This window comes from Gavia stellata, chromosome 14 (genome assembly GCF_030936135.1).
Source record: "Gavia stellata isolate bGavSte3 chromosome 14, bGavSte3.hap2, whole genome shotgun sequence".
NCBI lineage: Eukaryota > Metazoa > Chordata > Aves > Gaviiformes > Gaviidae > Gavia > Gavia stellata.
The window spans coordinates 2,501,911-2,524,186 of record NC_082607.1 but is presented as its reverse complement, the minus strand read 5'-3'; the positions used below and the strand labels follow the sequence as shown (position 1 = coordinate 2,524,186).

General features: G+C 44.7%; 1 protein-coding gene across 1 annotated transcript in view; it reads right to left on the bottom strand.

Moving 5' to 3' along the window:
• LOC104257709 (sodium/hydrogen exchanger 2-like) overlaps window positions 1-21,937 on the bottom strand; it is a 28,843-nt gene extending 6,906 nt beyond the window's left edge. The window contains exons 1-9 of the mRNA XM_059824453.1: window positions 21,742-21,937; window positions 19,796-20,259; window positions 19,180-19,430; window positions 14,138-14,355; window positions 10,092-10,288; window positions 5,413-5,502; window positions 3,264-3,334; window positions 1,935-2,099; window positions 1,154-1,268 (exon numbers count right to left, since the gene is read on the bottom strand). Of these exons, the coding sequence (XP_059680436.1) occupies window positions 1,154-1,268; window positions 1,935-2,099; window positions 3,264-3,334; window positions 5,413-5,502; window positions 10,092-10,288; window positions 14,138-14,355; window positions 19,180-19,430; window positions 19,796-20,259; window positions 21,742-21,937 (1,767 nt within the window). The remainder of the gene's footprint in view (window positions 1-1,153; window positions 1,269-1,934; window positions 2,100-3,263; window positions 3,335-5,412; window positions 5,503-10,091; window positions 10,289-14,137; window positions 14,356-19,179; window positions 19,431-19,795; window positions 20,260-21,741) is intronic.
• Window positions 21,938-22,276: the final 339 nt, after the last annotated feature.

The window sequence follows — 22,276 nt, the reverse complement described above, 5'->3', positions numbered from 1 at the left end:
AGAGCCAAAGAAGGAAGATGGGACTCCAAACTCTGCTTCTTTATGCAAAATTGCCCAAGTGATTACTGAATGACAAGACTGAGATGCATCTCTATTAGTCCAGGTGACACACCAACTGTTGGAGTTGTCTTCAACTCCAGTGCCTCTGCCCAGCCCTCCAATATTTTAAATCAGCCCCCCACCTCCACATATAAATCATGCAGTCAACAGGAACCATAAATCCTGCTTCAAAAGCCGTAAACCAACCCAAGTTAAATCTCCCACTAACGTCAGCGGGAGCTGGGATAACTCTGTTGCTACAAGGGGTGAGGCTGGATTTAGGCAGAAGTAAGTGCAAACAGGAGGTATGCCTTCATCTTCATCCCCTTCACCATTTCTATAGGTTTCCTCCCAGCCTTATCTCGTTGCTTGTCTCAGCTCAGCAAGGGGACAGGAGGGGGTGGTTGATCCCTCTGTGCTGAGCTGCCCACACCAGCCTCATCCCCAAGGACTCAGTATTTCGTGCGTAATCCATAAAACAAAGGCTTAGGTGGATTTTAAGGATAAGGCTCCACATATCACCATGTGAACAGCAATTACAAGGCACAGTCCTAGGTGCTGTGTAAAACCTCAGACAGATTATTCATGAGTTATTCTGTAAACAGCAGTTGGTTTCTAGGCTTTTAACCAGTTGTACCAGTTTCATGGCAAAACTGCCGAGCGGCATGAAAACCTCTGCAGATTAATTCTCACTTGCAGCTCACTGCCTGTGCTCTCTTCTATGGGAAAAAAATGCAACGTGAGGAGAACCCCATCTCTGCTCTGCCCTGCAGGTAACCAGGAGCTGTTGCAGCTGCTGGATCTGCTAACCTGATGCCTGAAGATCCATGTGCTCCTCCTTTCTCCTTTCTGGTTCTGGGTACTGATGCCTAAAATACTTCATGAAATTATAGGCTGACTGGGTGAACCTTTCAAAAGCTGTCACGCTGCAAACAGAAATGTGCCACTGACTTGGAAACTGGATCTGGCTTCACACAGCCAACTATTCTCTGCTCACAAAGAGACATCATTAGTAATTATGTAAATATTCATAACATCTGCTCAGGCTGTTAGGATAACTGAGATAACTTTTGTTATTGGACATCTAAAATACAGATTGAGGGAAGAGTTATACCATTCTCCTTATTCGGTACAGGTTCCTTGCCAATATTTCCTGTATATTTTCCAGGACATCCGGATTCAGAGTCTCCTCCCATTTTTTGTCTGTTATGACAGTCCTGTCATCGTTGCTGCAAAGAAAACCAGAACACCTTATTTCAGAAGATGCACAACCAGTGCATCCCCAAAGCCCAGCATTCACAGCAGCCCTTTCGGAGCCCACCACCAGCGGACCCGACCCACAGCTAACCCTCGCAGACGGAGCTCACTGCAGAAGGGGCATTTGGTATTCGCATCCCAGCTGTGCCATCCGTGTGCTCCCTGGTAGCTAAAAGAGCTGTGGGGAGCTGTGGCAGAGCAGAACCGCCTGTGAGAGATGACATGCAAACATTTGACTCTGCTGTCTCAGCCAACGCTCATTCTCGACGTTGGTTCCTTTTGTACGTGTAACAGTGCAAAGCTGTCAAAAAATGGTGCAAGAGCCTCTTCCTCCGAGCACCATTTCTGTGTAACTCTGGGGGGGATACAGGTGAGCCTCCACGTACAAGATCAGAAACTGTGTTCATCAGTACCAGAAGATTGCTCATCCACCCCATCATTTTCAATACCCACCTACTGATCTTTAAATAGTGTTTACTTTGCATTTATCCAAGCTATGTTGCTCCTTCCCATAGGATAGCCCAGCAGGGAAGAGCAGAGGAGGCAGAGAAGTTTGCAAACGCTTTTCATAACTGTTGCCTCCGGTGGGAGGTTTGGGAGGAGTGACGGAGAGGGGATGACTGCAGGGGAGCACTTACAGCAAGGACGGGTGAGATGGGGTATGTCCCAGCTGTCCTGCTTCTGCCAGCTCAATGGCATGTTTCCGCTCCAGCTTTTCATAGAGAAGCACGATACTCGATTTTGGCTGGTCGTATTCTCGAAGTAAGATCTTCTGCAGGTATTTGCTGTTGAAATATTCTAATCTGTTTGAGAACAAAACAAGACAAGCTTAGCCTCCTCTCACGACCCCCCAGCACCACAGTGGACCTCAGCAAGCCAGCAGGTTCATGACTGCCCCATATTCCACTATATTCCATTACCTTCCTTCCAGAAATCAATGGTCCAAGAGGTCAGTCCCTAATTATTTCTGCACCACAGTGCATGAGCTAAAATAGTAAAACTTTCCCAAATACAATAAAAACTCCCCAAAGTGACAGATTTATCATGAACTCTACTGTACGTGCTACCAGTACATGCATTAGCCCCAAGGGATGCAACAGATTTAAAGGCTTCCAGGTTCCCTCTTGAGCCATTTCCTCTCGCTTTCTGCTCAAGCACAGCACAACGTTTGGGAAAGATCTAGCTGGTATCAAATACTTACGCTCAAGTTTGGCTGTTAGCGAGGAGCCCGGCCACTCCTCAGCAGCAGCAATTCCCATACCCTCTAGTGGCACTTCCAAGCACTGGCATTCCTAAGAAAATCCCTGCCAGCTGCATTTATCACCTACCATGAAGTTAGCTGTATCTGTGTCTGAGCAGTCAAGGAATTAAACCTGGTAGACTGCAATTAGTATATTTTATGTTATTTGTATTTAAAAAAAAAAAATCTCCTATGTGTACAATCTACCAGAACTTAATGAAAGTTGAGCACTTTGCTACAGAAATCCGTAGAGATCCTCTATAATTTGTCACAACAAGCAGTTGCCCCTCCAAGTGCTGCAAGCTCGTTTGTGTACTGTTAATTGTGCGCACAGTGGGTTGGGGTCCTCAGCTCCCGCATGGCCGGACAGGCAGGAGGGCACGGGCAGCGCCGCTGCAGGCAGAGACAGGCTGAAGCCACACGAGCTGTGTGTTGTGCTGGCACCACCCTTCCATTTCCAGCAGATTTCTTTGGACAAGGAGGGACAAACACAATAGGAGAGGAGAAAGGAGTCTTTTTAGGGTGAAGTACAATACATGACCTGCAAGCAGGGAAGCGCCCCGAGAGCCTGGGCTCACCTTGGACATGAAAAAGCTGCCCCTCTGTCACCTGCCTTGTGCCACAAGGATGAACAAGGCTCAGCTGCCCACAGCGGAAACTTAGGGAATAGAAACCAGCCTCATTTTTTTCTACACATGTACACAGTTGTATTTTGGCAAATCCTTACTTGTCTTTCCAGTAATACTGTCCCCAGTGTCCAGATATATCTTCAATGCCAGCCAGCAAATGATCCAAGAACTAAAGAGAAGAGAGGATTTTGCTATACACCGGTTGCATGTATTGCATACGTGATGAACTCACTCAGCAAACATCAAAAGCCAGCAGACAAAACGGGGGATGCTTTCAGCTCGGTACACAGCGCCAGTAAACAAGAAGAGGGGATGTCGGGCTAATTCCCCATCCGGGCATCCACGCGTATCCCTCGGTTCTGGAGTACAATAAGCGGTTTGGCTGCTTGCTTTCAGGTCTGTGCGAGCAAAGAATAATCGCTGAGGGACATGGATCTGCTCTTTATGCTACGTACAGGATGGCTGATGGCTTGCATGACCTGCCTATTGGGCCTTGATAAGCAGGAAATGCTCATATTGAGGTTTCTAAGGATAATTTGACTCAGGAGATCAATATCTTCAGGATATAGATGTAGATAACATACAAATGATGCTTCGACTTGAATAATAAATACTGCCTTCCCACTTCCCGCTAAATGAAATCATTGGCCATATCGTGCCTTATACAAAAACATTATTATTGTTTAAATTTATATTAAAAATCCTGGACAGGTTGATTTTTCCACATAGAAATTAAATCTCTGCAATTTCCCAAATTGTTTTCCCTCCTACTGGCATCTCTAAACTGGGAGAGGTCTCTGCTCTACCACGGTCAATGCCCCTCCACACTCAGGTACCGATGTCCCTGGAGCTCCCTCCAGCTCTAATTTCAAAAAAATATATATTTTTTGTGGGGTCAGAAACAGAAAAGTTTCAGAGCGCTTCGCTCAGCCCTGCAGCCTCGTACAGGTTTCAAGTCCTCACATTGCTGTTAGCTGCTGTATGGTCTGAGGACCAACAAATGACCCCCCCTCTGATCATCACTCTTGAGAGCAAGGGTGTCCCGACTATCCGGACGGAGAAATAAATCTGAGGAAAGCTGCTTCTGCGTGCCTGGTTTCCAACTATCTGCATTGTTACCTTCGCTACTTAACTTAATTGGTACACAGCCATTTTCAGCTCACGTTTCCTAATAAACACATTTCCAGAGATGATTTTCTATTCACATGCTAACAAAAGAAGAAAGTATTCTCTGTTCATGACAGGAAAAGCCTCTTCAGCCTATTGAGCTGTTCTGTTAACCTCAGACAAAGCCCTGTAATACAACCTAATTGTGAGGATGGCAAACAGTTTTTGTAAGTGTCCGCAGACCTAGTGTCTTTATTTCTAGCTACCCAAAAAGAAGACAAAAATATTCCTGAAGGAGCCATACCTACAGAAATGTAACTGGGCATAAACAATCAGATTCAGAAACATTATTTTTCACTGGATGCACGGTATCACCGCATTAAAAATCCCAGGCCACAGCTCCCTATCCGGTTGCAAGCCTCGGACTGAAGGAGACCTGGTGCAAAGCCTCTCTGATTTGTTCCTCCCTGCACCGGCAGCATCGCGGTGGGAGCCAGCCAAGCTTCCCTCCAGCAATGCGAAGGCTCAGCTAGGTGTGCAGAGTACCTTGCGTTCTCATGGAGTTGACCCACTCTCTGGAGAAGTCCTCCGTAACTAGAAAGGCCAGCGTTTGGACAGCAAGAGCAAGGTGAGCCAAATTCCACCTTTGGGTTATGGTGACTTTAGCGGTTCCTTCCACTACAGTGTTCTCCTTACCCTCCCTCTTCCAAATTTGTTTTCAAAAATATCCAAACTGATGGCGGTGAAGTGACTGGTGAACACATGGAAGATCCCAACCCTGAAAGCAACCAAGTCTCATTTTCTTTCTTTCACTCTTTTCAGAGAAGCAGAAAAGTTGGCGTTAGGTTTGAGTATAAACTTTTGGGCGAGTGATTATCTTTTCCTGTCGTGTTTGGGCCCCACCTAATGCAACACCAGCCCAACTGAGTCGGTGGCTGCTATTCCAATGCAAGTAATAGCCCATGGTTAGGAAGCTGCATAGGACTTCAAACCTGGAAAGGGACTGATCTGCAGAGGATTCAGGTAAAACTGCAGTTCTGTAGGGCCCCTAGAGGCACACCACATTTCAGAAGGACCATATTGCTATCAGCAAAGCACACTGGAAAGCTCTGGCCGTGTGTTGATGGATGCATCACTTACCCGAATATGGATCTGCTCTCCCACTGTGGGAGCACTCTCTCTTTTCCTCTTGACAGCCAACAAGTCAACGAGAGGACGGATGGTCATTCCCTGCAGCACAACCACAAACACAAAAATCAGCTTTTCTTCACATCACATGTTCTTAGTGTCAACAGGAGCTCACATACAGGCTTCAGGATGGGGGTAGGCAGAGAGGAGAAACGCTCTGCTTTCCTCATCTGGCATCTCAAAGACCACAGAAAGTCATCCAAGAACTTCAAGGTCAAGCCTGTGGTTTGTTATTGCTTGTAGCCTACCAGATGGAAAGGAGCTTGAAACGTTCAAAGTTCAAATGCCTGAAACGATGATAGTCCCTGAGACTTCACAGCGCGCCGCCTCTGCCAGCATTTGTCTGCTAACTTTTTGCGTACTATGTGTCACAGATCATTACTCCAATCATCTTTGATGGCTAGCCAGTGGCTAAGTTTACTAATCAAAGTATCCACCTGGTGGGAAGGGTCAAGGGAAGAGTTTTAATGTCCTTTAAGCCTCGTGAGAGAACTTCTAAAATGCTGCTGTGGTGCGTTTCTTAGCCTGGCTTCGGTATGAAATGACTTTTCTAGGACATGTTTACAGCAAAAATGATGGAGTGGTTGATGTTTATGACTTCTGAATGTCACAAATGCTGGCACGGAGAAGACTTGAACACATTTTTAATTGCAGAAACAATTAATGTGTCATTTTAATAGCTAATAGCAATAAAAAAAAGCATCGCTATTCAGAATAAACAACATAAAACTCACAAATTCAGAAATAACAGATACTACAAAAATTAAGTAGAGACTATATAATTTGGTCTCTTGCCTTCACTGGATAATCAGCTGCATCTGGTTTCATTTTAAAGTGGGATTTTTGAGTTTTGTGACCAGGACTCCCAAATTTAGAAACACCTGAATTCTTTTGGCCCTTCCTGACCTTGGGAGCATTATGGGAATCCCACGTGTCATTTCAGGCCACGTGTCATTTCACAACACACCTGTAGGTCATCCGTGATGCTCCTCCACCCACCGGCGATAACCCATCCGAAGTGCATCACCCGCTGCTGATAGCTCTATCATGGCTCACACAAAGATTTTCTACTGCCAGCAATCCAGTAGCTAATGGGTCAGTGTAGGCAGCAAAGAAACAAACAAAAAAACTCTCCACAATTATTACAATTATTATATTTGCTAACAATTTCATGGAAGAGGTCAGAGGCCAATAGGCTGCGAGGGTGAACTTCAAACGGAGAACGTGGTATTTCATTCTTAAACCACACTGAAAGGCAGAACAATAAGGGCTTTTTGTGACATTCCAGACAAGCCCACAGCTCCTTGGAGGACTTTCTGGTCTATGTGGCACATATCCAGGCCTGCCTGGAAGCACTGAGGACTTGACAATTGCTCAGTCAACCTTCTCAAAATTATTAACCAGGCTTGTTGTGGGAAGAGCCTTATGCAACTGAGTTAAAAAGGCCAAAACAGACGAGTTTCCTGGGTTGTGTAATGCATTGATAGACCCATGTATGGACAAGCCCAACCGCTCACATGTTGGTCGCTAGTCTGTGTAGCACAAGGCTTTTCAGACAGCGTGGTCAGGATTTCCAAGAAAATGAAGTGGGTTTGTGCTCCGACAAGATGCCTTGCTGGCCTTCACCAGCCTGAAAGGGCCCAAATCATCTCTCCCCTAGCTTTTGTCCTATCTTCACACAGAACCCCCCCAAGTCTGTATCGAAATCACTGCGAATATAAAGAAAACTTACTGCACAAAAGAAGAACAACAGCAAAAAAACAGTCCACTATCCACAGAAGTTGTTCTGTAGCCTACATTTCACTTGTTCTTTCCACCCAAAGAGACATGGACCATGAAAGATGCTGGGATATGAAAGATATTCACTCCCCAATCCTGCCTCCATCGATGTGGCTGCTAGCAGTGCCACGGACTTCAGAAGCTGCAGGACATGTTTGCAAACCCAGCTTTCTGAAGGTTCACCCTAATACCAGCTTCTGTTATTTTTACCTATGTTTTCTGTACTGAGCTACAGCAATATCCTTCTGGTTCAGCTTTTAAGCAAGTTTACCCCCCCCAACCCCATTCTGGTGGTGGCCTCAGCCACACAATACTGCAGGTATCTGGAGCCTGAGCAAAGTCTGTCTTTATAGATGCTAAGTTCCCACTGAATGGCTGAAGGTCAAGGGGTCACCCCGCCGACACATACCCATGGGGGACCCTGTTTAACTCTCACCCTTTCGCATGGAGATGACATCACCAGTTGAGCTTTGAGGTTACACAAAAGGCCTTTTCCCGGTCCTGGGAAGGATTTTCCGAAGCCTTGGCAGAATGGAGCTGCTGCCTTAGAACAACCTTTGTCTGAGACTCAAGAGCGTCTCTGCATGAGCGGACGTGCCTAGTGACCACATCTTTTCAATTTCTGACCCACATTTGCATCTTAAAACTTGTCAACCTCCACCTAACTATGCTCCCCCCACCCCTGGCCCCTGCTCCCTCCTTTCAGCCTGAAAACTGCTCCCGGTCCAGCTGCCCTGCGGCACTCCGCTCCAAGCCCATCGGCACGTCACACTTGTTGGCCATTTTTTCAGCTCATGGTGTGGATTAGGTGGTGGTGGGGAAGCACAGTCAACCCCAACCCTCCGCATTGCCGACGTGCCCAACACCCACACCTGAGGGGTTCAGGGAGGCCAAGCGGAAGGAATTCGCTTTTGTGGGGTGATGCTCAGCCATGGGGCAGCTGCCACCGTGACCCACCGTTTCCCAAAGCCCCAGCAGCTGCTCTGCACCCTCCACGCGAGGGCAGGAGGAGGGCAGCCCTGAGTCAGCAGCTCTGCGTGGACCTCACGCGCTTGAGCGGAGGCGCTCCCAGGGAGCTTTTCTGCGCAGCATCATTCCCAGACCCCCACCCCGCTCGCTTCAGCCCTATGGAGACGCAGTCTCAACTTTTTGGGACAGAGCACACCAGGTAGACATCAGCCTTGCTCACACTGGGACCAGACGACCCCAATTTTCCCACCACATCCTCCTTCAAACGTGACCGCATTTACCAGGTGAACCAAAAGGTGCGTTTCAGAGAAAACCGGAAAGGAGCCTCGCCCTTACAGGCTTGCTGCTGGGCAGAGAAGAAGAGCGAGACACATCCAAAATCTTCCACAGAAGGCTGCAGGAATGCTTTTACCACTAGATGTCACGGCAAAGCCAGGAGCTGCTGCTGCTGCCTGCTCCTCCGAGCAGGGCTTCGCTGCGCCCTGAAGCACAATAACTCCTTACAACCTCAGCCTGCGCCTAAGGGAGAGAAAAACCTTTCGCCATCAAACACCTGGAGGGGTGCTCGTCAAGAATCCGTGAAAAATAAAAGCGTATTAGTAAGGAGAGGTCCAGCTGCAGATGCTCCTACAGCTTTTCTATGGGATCGGGCTTTGCAAAAACACCCACAGCAGAAATCAGTCTTCAAAAAGAAAAAAAAATAGTACATTTTTAACAATAAACCAAGTACCTCAGAGCAACCAGTGCTGTGAGGGCCTGCCTCCCTCTCCTACCCTGGCAGCAGGGGTCAACATGTCCACAGCCACCCCGCGATGTGGGCAGGTTGCGCTCACTTGCGGAAGCTTTCCCACCGGGTAGGAAACAACCCAAGAATCGCTAGGGCAGAAAGAGAAAGCAGGAGCAACAGGGCTTAGGGATCAGTCATAAAAGAAAAATTAGAGGCAAATAAATCAAATGTGCTGCGACTTTTTTATTCACTTCTGATGTTCCTTGCTTTTACAACAAGTAACACACCCAAATTTTTTTTTCCAGTGGAAGAGTTAAAGCAACCACCTTCCTGCTGCATCATCATAAAATAACTGCAGCTGCTTTGCTGCGTGAGTGTGAAAACATCTTGGACGTATTTACAAAATATTTTGATAAACAACTAATGGCTGTTGTTGCTTCAGCTGTTGGATGCCCCAATAAAACAGAACTCACTCTCAGAAAACGTTAAGTCACTCCTTCAAAATTAGGTCCCTTTAAATGGTCCCACTTGTGAACTACCAAAACCAAGACGACCAAACCATAAACCTCTTAAAATTCTTGCTGCCCATGTTCAGAGGGTTTGGAGTGTCTCCAGTATCTTCCATCTTCTCACCTGTGGGATCAGGAAAACTGACCTTCATTACCACATGGCTCAGGTAGCATTTCATTTCATGACAAGGCCTACAATAGCAAGTGGTGCTTACCTTGCTCAAACAGCAAACTAGTTGTAGAGGTTGATTTGCGTTGGCTTTGCTCTCACATAAAACACGTAAAAGCTCTACTTCAGAGAGGAGCCCTGTGCCAGCATCATTCCTCACAATTTTCTCCACTGCTACCCCAATACGGATCGACCAGATCGAAAATGGGACGTGTTATCATGGAAAATGCTACAGCACATGTTGCAAGTCAACAACTGCTAGTGGACCTCACAAACGTGTGGCGTATTCTCACACCTTCTGCCTCTTTCAGTAATAATTTTAAATTTTTTATAAGCCTAACCACTCGATGGAGGGAAAGTTTTAATGACCGGTAAATCCTTGTGTCCATGTAATGGTTTAGTACTGGTTATTTGTCTGGAAAAAAACCCCAACATGCTTATTCTTTACATCTGCTGGTGACACCGAGATTGTTTTTACCTGTATGAACACGGTGAAGAGGATGACAACAGTTGTTGCTGCAATGAAGAGCTTCTTTCTGTGAAAGTCAGGAAGCAAGAAAACCAAAGAGAAACAAATGGCTCCTCGGAGACCCCCGTACGCTATAATGAATTGGTCTTTGCTGGTGATGGTGTTCACGTGAAATCTGTTCACAAAGAAAGTCAGCACAAGAACCCCTGAAAAGCAGGAAAGAAGATGGGAGCACATCAAACAAAAAGGGCAATTAGATAAAACTCATAATCTTATGCTATATTTTACAGTAAAACATCACTGAACTGGTAAACACCAACCACGAGGAACTGGCCAGGGCCCAAGGTGGTGTATTCCCAACATGCCACTGGAGAAGGGCTTTTCTTCCAGTCTGGTCCAACAGGTTCACATTTGATTTGTCCCGATAAAAATTAATCCCAACACATTTCTGATTTGGGGGATTACGAACACCATTGACTGGCCACAGTTCTGGGGGTTTGTACGACTATAAAATTTTAGGTAGCTCATCTTGTAGCAAATTCTTTTGTTTTTTAACTCAGCCTTGTGCTTATCACAGTCCAGCTGGGAAACCCAAGTTTCCTTCAGAAGGACTCTGAACTCTACAGGGGAGTTTTCGTGTCATCCCGCTCCCATGACCACGGATCCCCAGAACATACCGTTCACCTGGTGACTCGGTGTTAAGCATCAGCTAAATACTGAGCAAACGGTGACTACTGGCAGCATAGGATGTATTAGCACATTTCTTTTGATGATAGTTAATGAAGTTTTTAGGGCAATTCTATGGACATGTGCCAGACGAAACTTTACTCGTATGTTATGGAGCCAGATTCCGAAATTTGAAATATTAATTGATTTATTCTAATTGGTGATAACAATGGTGATTGAATTGCTTGGATTATAACTGCTTTCGAGGCAAACTATCGGCAACAATTGAGCCACAAGTTACTCTCCAATTTCCAAAAGTTTCCAAGCAGCAGCTTGGATAAGTAGCTATATTCTGCGTTAATACTGTTTCTTCACGAATCTTTCACGCAAAGAATTATACTGTATGAATTTAAGACTATGTAAGGTGATGCAGCAATTGATGTAATTTACAGTCATTTGCAAAAACATAAACAGATGGAGAAACGTACAAAAAGTCAGGCCTTAAATCAGTACACCGTGATCTTAATACCAACGGATATGATAAACGTCTTATTTCCTGAAGATTAATGGCCGTTTTGAGAACTGATGGCACAAACTGTCATTGACTTTTGCTAGGAATTAGCTGGATCCACATCAGTATTGCTTTTCTAAAGGGTGTTTGTAAAAGAAATCAACTTCAAAGATAGTGCACGTGTAATATACGTATCGAACATCTTCCCACACACGTACAGCTAAAAATATCTGAACTTTGATTGCACATCAGACTGGTTTGAGGAAAAACAAAAAGCTGGGGATGTTCAGGAATGGGGAACTCGATTAACTGAACCCTCCGACACCTTCCCCATCTCTGGAGCTCCGTGGAGCTGCTGCTGTGCTTCGGTTTCAAGATTCTTTGTAACTTAAAAATAAAATAAAGCGTACCTCAGATCACATCTGCAGCTACTGTAAAGCTCAGGCAGTGCCAATGACTCACAGGAACAAAATTTACGTGAGCTGATATCCTGGCCTTTGTCTTAATTTAATCCTTCCTCAGAAATTATTATTAGCATTCCCTAAACTAATTCAAGGCCAGTTTGCTCTAAAAGATGACATACAATTAATCATTTTGAGCCGAATATGTTTTCTTCTGGAGATACACCTTGAGAAAGAGCAGAAGGAAATCTCCCCAGTGCTTGGGCAACAGAAGAACACTAGTGCTGTCATGCAATTAATGTATTTTACTTTTTAGTTGATGTCTCTCATATCAAAGTAAATCCAGTCCCCAGACTTCAGCAGAATCACTCCTCATTGAAGAGCACTGGGAGGGTCCAATAAAGGACTAGAGGACAGCTTACACGCTAACCCCAGCACCGTCGACCCAAAAGTCCCCGATTCCTGCGAGCAAACTCCATGGGTGCCTCCCATTTCTGGATCAGTGCCTCGAGCACGTCCAGAGCTGCTGGATGGGTCTGAGCTGGTCAGGGTCTCCTCTCAGCCACCACCTCCGCAGCAGCAGTTTCCCAGCCCGCCTGCGTGCAGCACCCTGCCCGGCTCGCGTCCCCCCGGCACACCTACGGCTCTCCAGCAAGGTGCTGCAGAAAAGGGACACTCTATTCAGGATCAGATATGCAAGATGATTTTCAGCCCTGGTTTGTGTGTTCTTATTTAATTCAAGGGGGATTTTTGACTATAAAGAGGGTTTTCTTCCCTGGCTGCAGCGCTGAGCCCTTCTCTAATAATGTGCTGCATAATTTGAGAATGCAATCAGAAAAGCTGTATTTAGAGAGCCAGAGGATTTTTGGTGTGCTTTTGTAATGTTACTATGTTCCTTACATCTTGCAGTGAAGAATTTTTGAACTAAAAAAAAGTCAAACTCAGAACTTCTTCTCATTTGAGCAAATAATTTAAGAGAAAACCACTTAATCATAATAACACATTTGAATGTACACACGACTAATAAGCATGTTTCCAAATGCATTTATGGCACACAGTTATTAAAACAAAACTTGGCATGTATTAACAGCTAATAAAACCCATTCTGCTATGTCTTGCTAATCATGGCCTATCCTATTTAAGCAATTTCTTGAAGTGTCTATCAAATTTGAGTTCACTCTGTTTGACTCGGTGGTTTGCAAACATAAATCCTGTTGAATGTTTTTTAGCTCTCAAATTCTTTGCCAAAATGGGTGCTCTGCTATATTTGCAGATATAGTTAATATATTAAGACATCCATAAATGAGAACGTAGGCACTCTGCACTCACTTAGGCGACAGTAACAGCACACTCTAAGAGGCAATGGAGAATCGGCCTCTCTGAACACCAAATCAGCGCAAGATACAACTGGGGACAATGGTAAAACAGTGCATCTATTTTTCTGGTCATTTACAATGCATGAAAATGAGAGCCCAGAGTATCCTGGGACCAGGACTCAGGTTTTCGTTGTAACTGATCTCAAGAAGATTATCTTTAGCCACAGTTACCAGGAGAGTATTTTCATGCATAGCTCTCTTCCTCTTGTTATCACTAAGTCTTGGTCACTTTTTTACTGCAAGGTTGGTCAAATGCTGCAATAGGTTTCCCAGGGAGGTCGTAGAGTCTCCGTCCATGCAGATAATCAAAAGCCGTCTGGACACAGTCCTGCCCAGCTGACCCTGCTTACGCAGGGTGTTGGACCAGATGATCTCGAGAGGTCCCTGCCAACCTCAGCAATTCCCTAATTCTGTGCAATTCTGTCATTCTCAGTCCTTATCTGAAGTTCTTGAGTAGGAGCAGAAGCATCCTCACATTTTAGGTCCCAGTTCTCATCTACCCAGCAGTAAGCTGCGTAGATGGTCTTCTGTAAAGTAGAACAGCGTCTCCAGGGACAGCTGTTCAAAGGTTCCTCCAGTTTCCCATTTAAGGATGCTGCTGTACACAAACTTGTTACGAATTAAATCCCTTAAATCTCTGCAATTCAGAATATGCAGTCAGAGACCCCATGGTTTTGCACGGCTCTCTGATCCCGAGCTACCTACTTACAGTCTTCCTCCTACTGTGAAGATACCAAGGGACCAAGACACACAGAAATGGAAGAGGGTATCATGGCAATCAAAGGAGGGTCTAAGACAGAGGTATCGATAAAATAGATGTCATGAGAGTTTCTATTTAGCACCAGTGCTGTCTATGGTGAGTGCACAGACTAGGAAATTGCAATGAAATGGAAAACTTGCTATTGAGCGAGTGATGGAGGAGGAGGGAAGCACTGGCTGGGGTGTCCCACTCCAGTCCTTGCATTCCCATCTGGGATAACGACACATACGGAGTGAGCAGGAAAGGATGATGGTGGGGGCAGGAGCATTCTCTCCTTTAATGGAATCACATTTTTCACTCCGATAAATAATAAATACAAAAAAATAATAATTGCACCATACCTAGTGCTCTCCAAACGAGACAGAAAATGACAGTGAAGCAAATGTACGGCCAGTTCCACTCGTGATTTTCTCCAATGGTGGAAACTCCAAGAAAGATGAAGATGAGGGTATCACTCACACTGCTCCACATCTTCATGAAGTATTTGACTGTGGTGTGAGACTTCAGAGAAATGTTGGCCTCCACGTAACGTTTCATGCCCATGGCACAAGCGATGATGCTGAGAAAATGAAAACGAAACAGGAAGTTTTCTACTTCAGCACACAATATTGACACATTGTCATTTATAAAAAAATAGGCTTCATCAAGTCTTAGATGTTTGCAGATATCTCACTGGGTAGTGATTCGCTTCCTACATCAGCAGGACCACCAGGACAATAAGATACTATACAGGTTGACCAGACTGCCTGAATCTGTTTTTTAACAGATAAACAACTCACCATCTATTGCATTTATCATAGCCACACAGCAAAACCTACGATTAACTACACCCAACTCTTCCCGTCACAATACACTGTTTTCAGTTCTTTGACTTTGCCAAACTCTAACCATCTGGGCTGAAGAGTTCCTTGCTTAGGAGCCCCCGTTACCTATTTTGCCCAGATGAGAGAAAGACATTTGAGAGAATGGGAGACTTGTTTCTCAGCATGAGAAACATGTAAATAGGACTCCTGTGAGCTTGGCTGATACCTGGTCACCACAGCAGATTCTTGTAGGACTCAGAATAAGTCTAGTTTAAGAGCAGCCCGAATGCTGTACTCCTTCACCCAAGGGACCAAAGCTAATCTGAAGCTGGAGAAACTCAAGCGTAGGACGTACCTCATGCTGTATATTTCTAAGCCTGACCAGGCTTGCACTGTATGTTATTTGGGCACAGCTGAAGCCATCAGCTCCATGCAACCAAGGGACAATAAAATGCTCAGGCACACTCATAAGGCTGCACAATGAGCCAAGAAACGCTGTTGCTATCGGCGGAGCATCTGAACTCCTCAGGTATCGCATATCCAAGGTCACTTCAGAAGTGTGCGGCACCAATTAAAACTTCTGCCTTGCAATTTTTCATGGATAATTGGTTCTTCAAGTTACAGGGTACACGTGGTTAGCCCAATTCATCAGTTTTTCAGATCAATACATTTTCAGGCCAGCAATCTTAGAAGGTCAAAACAAGTGAGCGCTCAAAGAGTCTAAGCTCCTTTTTTTATATTTTAACCTGGACAGAAACATTGTGTTCTAAATATTGTACCGGCAATAGCAAAACGGCTTTACGTTTCCAAGATCTGATTTCCACTGGCATTTCGTAAGGCCATCCACATGGAGTTTTATTGCATTAAAAATTCCTTTCACAGGGGACATCACGGCAACTCTCTTCACATTATATCACACACAGACAGGCCCACAGAGAAGTAGATCCTCAGCTTGCAGAAGTGCACCTGGGCCTGGCAGACTGACTTTAAACACCAGCTGAGACCAGGACAGGGAAGTGACCCGTATAGATGCAAATAGGCATTAAGATAGGTGGTGGCCTCCGCAGCACATTACCATAATGTAACCTCTCAGCTAAGAGCTATTCAGAAAACAGCCATGCAACTACTGCTTTGCAGTGAAAACCATCCCATTTAACCCCAGAATTTCACAAGGGAGATTCTTTGCATTACTTGGGCTTTGATGGAAAACACCCAGGGTTGCCCCCTGGCCCCAGCCAACAGGACAGTTTGCAGATGGGCAAAGCTGACTGTGCTCCAGCTGCGGTTTTATAGCCTGTGTGAAACCAAAGACCCCGATTCTCTCCTCCACAGCTATTTCTTTATTTCAGGAAGACGCTGTCAGCCACTGTGTCGCTGCTCCTCATCTGCACCGCTGCCAACAAGAGCAGAGTAAGGGCCACTTTCCTTCTGGCTCATCAGTGACTCACTAACACTTCTGCACTGCCACAACTCTGCACCTACTCTTGGAACAAGACAAAGGAATGGACAACAGCTGTATTCGTTTCTGCTCTTCTTAAAGCACTAAGAAAATCAGCAACACTATTATGGGAAAATACTTACCAGGTATTTGGTTGGGACAACAAATAAGTAATCAGAAGAAAAAAAAATACTTTTTCAAATAAATATGCGTTTCCACCCACTGTGAGTTACCGATTACTGAGCTTTGCATTCCAACAAAAAAAAAAAAACAAACCCCAACACACACACACATTTCTATCTCTTTCATTAAAAAAAAAAAGTTACTGTTTTTCCTCGTTGCCATAAAAAAAACCCCATGCTTTTTTTCAAGGAGAAATAAACATTTGGTTTTGTCTGAAATTAAAACTGGACTTCAGGGAGAGGACTTGTAGCAAAAGCACAGGATATGAAAGGTCAGACTCAGAAAAGCCACAATGCTCTTACTGTGGAAAGAGATCCCGTTTTATCCAGCAGCATGAGACCAAGATCAAATCCCTTTCTCATCTAATGCTGTTTGAGTTCACATCTTCCATCTCCTAAGAAAATGTAACAATACTTTAAAATATCCTGAAACTGGTCTTTTTTGATTTATCCTTTGTAGACTGACCCACTTTGCATAAAGCACTGAGCCAGAAAGAGTAACAGGGATTGAACCACAAGCTAAAAAAAAAAAAATTCTTCTATTTCTGTCTCTGCCTCAATAAACAGTGAATAAAATAGTTCCAGCTAGGAACCAAGAAATCCAACAAGTATTTATGGGCAAGTGACTTCCAGAGCCGTGGTTTGGGAACACCTCTTGGGAAAAGGATATGGATTCACACCAGACTCACAGACAAGGAGTAAACTTGACCTGTTCCGTCACAGCTTCAAAGGTGGACACTGCCACTAGGGCAAGGGGAAAAAACCGAAAAAAGAGAAAACAAACTAAAAAACATTTGCAGAACTGTGTAGCAGATTGGGTTGCATTCACAGATTTTTTTTTTTTTTTGGACTATGGAGGATTGATATTTTTGGCAATCAAATTATTTTTCAAAGAAACAAACTGCCAAGGTCTGCTTCTTATAATACAGTATTCCCTGGTCACAAATGAATGAATTGTTTGAAATCAAGATATATAAAAGAGGCATTTCTAATTTAGCAATTATTAGACCAGCAGTGCAGGAATCAGCTGCCTTTGCAATTGTTTTGCTTTAGAAGCAATGCATTATTCAAAAGAATAGAAAATGGGTTCCATAATGGGTACAGTAGATTGTGATTGATAGAAGGAGACACCATTAGGATTGAATGTTTTCTGCTCCATGATGATTATGCAGCATATTTATTTCACTGTTCTGTCTTATGCTCCTATAAATAGGCTTTCTCTTACCTACTCCCAGAGCTAGAATTGTTTTCAGTAATGCTAGAATATTGCTCCTATTAACCATTCGAGGAAACAAAATCTGCAAGATATAGGAATGGTTTATATCCAAAAGAGTATCATTAGTTTTAAATTAGATCTCCCAGATACTCCTGTGTCTAGCTGGTACCTGACTATTTTTTTTCTTCCTTTTATCTTCATTATTATCAGATTTACCATTGTTTACACTGTAGCTATCAATGTGGTCTAAGTGCACTTTATAGTCTTTAGGGAAATATTAAATAGTTGGGTTTGATCCTCAGCACTAGCTGACTTCGTTTAGGTAGGAGAACCAAATGTAACAGATACCAGCCCACAGAAACCAGAGGGGCTGAATCACTCTGTTTTTCATCTGTCTCTGCTTTCCAAGGTGAGCTTTCTTTCACCATTATTAGATCTATTTTTTTTTTTTTCCCTCAGCACCTGCTCTGCAAGTGAAATGCACAACGAGGTAAGCCCAAAACTGAAGGATCTGGCCAAAAATTATTCATTTTATTGAAAGACCTACCCAGTAAAAAGAAATATATTATGTATTATCTATATCTAGATATCTATATCTAGATGTATTATCTATAAACTACAATTTGTGAAAGACTGAATTTACAGAAACAAACAGCTTCTCTTTGCTGATCCAGTAAGTTGCACGGGAATATGCGAAGTGGTACGCGATACGGCGTGGGACTCAGCTGCAGGACGGGCAGCCCTTGTCTGCCCCATGCTGCTATACCCTCGTTGCACAAGAGCTTCGCAGAGAAAACCCTTCAGTGCTCTAAAAGGGGTTTTTAGGTTGAAGAGCGTGTAGAACTGACTGCACTGTAGTAAATCACAAGCAGATTGGGTTTAGTACCTTTGAAACCTTGATCTCTGACAACTTTGGCTGAAACTGGTCAGCAGATTTCCAACGTTACCGGAGATGGAGAGATGATGGATGATACCCTCGCTCAGGAGGCCAGACAAACTCATGAGCTTACTCGTTCCAGCAGTAAGTCTGAATCTCCAAAGCAGAGGTTTCCATTAGAGCCCTCCGCTCACAAACAGGAGGAATATTTCCAGGCTTCGGCTCTGAGGGACACGACTCCCACCCCATCACTCGCTTTGCTCTGTCACCGTAAGGTCTGCCCCAGCACGCCTTTGGGGCCATCACCCAAAGCTAGCTGGTAGGTAGGGCGTGCAGATTAGGAGGGTGCTGGAACAGATGTGCTGTAACCTGAGACCAAACTTTTCCGAGGAGCTACTTAAATACTCCTCGCAGCTTTTCAAATGTTGGTTTTGACTGGCCCACACATGGAAAATAACAAAATATGCCAAGAAAGCCTGTTCTGGCTCTGCCAAACCCACTAGACATCTCACTGCTTGCACGTTCAGGGTTTCCAAATGAAAAATATGGAGCTCAAATAAACATTCCTCAATAACCTACATAAACCGATCACCGTCTGAAGCTTGCCCAGCAGTAGTCATCTGGATTACTTGCGACTTGCAGCTCTTACCATTGATGTGCAATTGTGTAACGCGTGGAACAGGGTTACACCTCTCAGCTCTTCTACAAGCTTTTATACTTGCTGTTCGCTGCCATAGAGAGATTTCCAACTACTTGGAAAGTAGTTGGAACTTACTTTTAAACTTTTGGTTTTTACTGTTCTGATACTTTTCAGTAAATATAGCCAAAAAGCTTTCCTGGACAGGTGAGATGCTGGGACATACTTACGCCACAATCCCCGAAAGGTGAAACATTTCAGCGGTGAGGTAGGAAAGATAGCTGTACAGGAAGACAAAGAGCGGTTCGATGACACGGATATCCTTGGTGAATCGCGTGGTAAAGGCAGCGGTCATCCCAAAAGTAAGACCTACTAAAACTCCTCCTAGCCCAACCACAAAGAATTTTCCTATTCCAGCAAAAACGTCCACACTTTTGATGGTTGGCATTTCACAGAAAGATCGAAATAGCTTGTAGAGCACCTGGATGAAAAATGAAAGAGGAAAAACAGCCGTTACCAAGATATTCACCAGACATGGCCATACGTAGCAATGACATTAAAATATGCTGCTGGGACTTCTGCCAGTGCAGCATCAGCATCCTTCTCTGGAGGTCCGGCTCCCACCATGGGAGTGTTGTGGCAGGCATGTGCATTTCTGTCTTCAGACCTAACAGTCGAAGAGATGTTCACCTGAACATGTCTCAGGACCTCAGGCCAGAGAAGCGGACCAGGAGTCCTCTGCTAGAAGAGGCTGTTGATGCCTTTTCCCTCTGCAGATCCCACCTCTCAGCACCAGCCCATCTGTCCTCTGAACATTAAATACTCAAAATAAAGGCTAGTCCTTACCACCGTCACCGCGTCATTCAGGAGCGATTCACCGAAGACCAAAATGTGTAGCTTTTCATTGACGTGTATCTCTTCAAAGACCGCTAACACCGCCACGGGATCCACGGCGGCGATCAGGCTGCCGAACAGGAGGTTGTGGAGCAACGACACGTCCTGCAGGTGAAAGGATTTCACCTGGCAGATCCCGTACAGGGAAAAGCCGATCCCAAACACGTTCCATATCGTCCCCACTACTGCGTAGAGGAGGATAGTGCCGATGTTCTCAAAAAAGGGACGGCTGGGCATGAAGTACCCTGCGTCAAGGACGATGGGTGGCAGCAGGTAGAGGAAAAAGATGTCGCTGTCCATAACAGGTGGTGACTTGTCATTTAAGCCGTAGATGATTCCCCCCATGATGAGTCCTACAAATATCAATAAACAGCTTTCGGGAACGACAGAAGGCAGCTTGTTGTATAGGTGAAACCCTGGAAAGGGATGGATTAAAAAAAATAAATATGTATTATCTCACCAGCCCAAACTGGCTGAAAAGCACCAACCAGCTCCTCGTTGGGGTGAGGAAGCCCCCCGTGATCCCACCTTCAGCAGGCTGCACTTTGGAGTAGTAGTAATAAATGCACACAATTAAGGTGAAGTCGCTCAATCAGAGATGGGCTAGAAAATCTGAAAGATTACTGAAAATACCAAACTTTCTAAAATTACTGTTGTTTCAGACTGCACTTCATCAGAGCATAAAGTTAAAGACATATTTTTAGGTAATACGCAAATAGAAAAACTAAATAATCTGCATAAATAAAAAAGTATTTAGAATTATTTACAATGTAATCTAGTTAGCATCCATCTTCAGCACTAATGTAAATAGCAACTGCTAATTTTAAACACAATACAGATTCCATACATCAAAAAAAACCCCACATTCTCATTAATTATAAATGGTGCCACTTCTAATGTTATTTAATCATTAACATGTAAAGCTAAAAGCAACATCGAAAAAAGTCCAGTCAAGCCAGCCTTGTGCAATGCCCAATGTTGGAGAGAAATGCTGACAACCACCACAAGTACTCAAGGTAAGTTATAAAAAGAAAGTAATTGAAACAAACCAAACTGGAATAGGAATAATAAGAAAAAAATTTGTGATCATTATTATTTCTTCATGCATGTTAATAGAGTTCCAATCTCATCATATAATATGCTGAATAGCAAAACGAAAAGACCATTTTCATCTGAAAGAAATTCTGATCCAAATGAATCTGAGACTTCTCCCTTCTGAGGAAAAAAATAAAAGAAAAAAATGCTATAAAACAAATTTTATAGCAGTAATTTAACAGAAGTGATCACAATTCCTGAAGAAAAAAAAGAATATATAATTTCCACTTTTCTATGCCCAGTTTTGCAGGGGAAATAAAAGATAGGTCCAAGTTATGCAAAATATAATTTCTTAGGTGTCATTACAGAGATAACCTCCTCGATGCAGAGAGATTTTATTTTAGGCCGTATAACACCCTGCGCATGGACTGAATTATTCCTTGCTGCCGGCCAGACGCAGCACCCTTTTTTAAGACCAAGGAGTCTTCATTTTAAGACGAAAATGCAGTAGACAACCTGCACGTAGTGTCGCTGGCAAGCCAGTCGAGATGAATGCACACCTTGGTGTGTACTGCAGTTAAATAAAACTCCTGGAAACCCTGATACAGTTTTCCTACTAATAGCAACACCACGCACAGGTGTTAACTTCTAGGTGGAAAACCATCATTTCCAACCTGAAATGCAACTGGGTAGTTATTTTCCGTGCGCGCGCAGTATGTCTGGCACACAATATGTGCAATCCTTAGGACTTGGCACGTTATCTCGGGCTCCAAGATTGGAGAAGAGGTGAAGCAAAGGCCACCCCTGCCCGCACCATCCCCATGGAGAGCCCCGTCCTTCCTCACCCTCTCAAGATGCCTTACCTATTTTGGCCAAGGATGCAAGCATGATCCAGAGTGTGATTTCAAAGGGGACCTGAACATGCTGATAATCCAGAGAGAAAAACGTGTGCTCTGATGATTTGTTGCCCTGGGCTTCCTCAGCAGCCCAGCTGATGTTCTCCGGGATCACGTCCTCCGGCAGCGGCATTGGCGGGGAGCCCTGCAGGGCTCTGACCATGGTGGCTTGGAGGATGGAGGAGAACAAGGACCCCGCTAGGACAGCAGCTGCAGCTTTGCCCCCTGGCCTCTGCCCCTTCATTTGCCTTGGAAGCTGTCTGCCGCTGGGATTTGGCTGCTGGCTGCTCCCGGCTGGTGGCTCCTGCTGCGGCAGGCGAGTGGTTGGGAGCGCTGCTGGAGACAGCGGAGCTCGGCTCGCCCTCGTTGCATGGGTTGCTGCAAAGAGAGGAGCAACCGCTCCGCCTCACACCGACTCTCCTCCCTGGTCCATTAGTTTCCAGCTGGGAGACCCTGCGGGAGAATCGCACCCTTTGGCACCACGTGCCCAAACAGGCGGAGG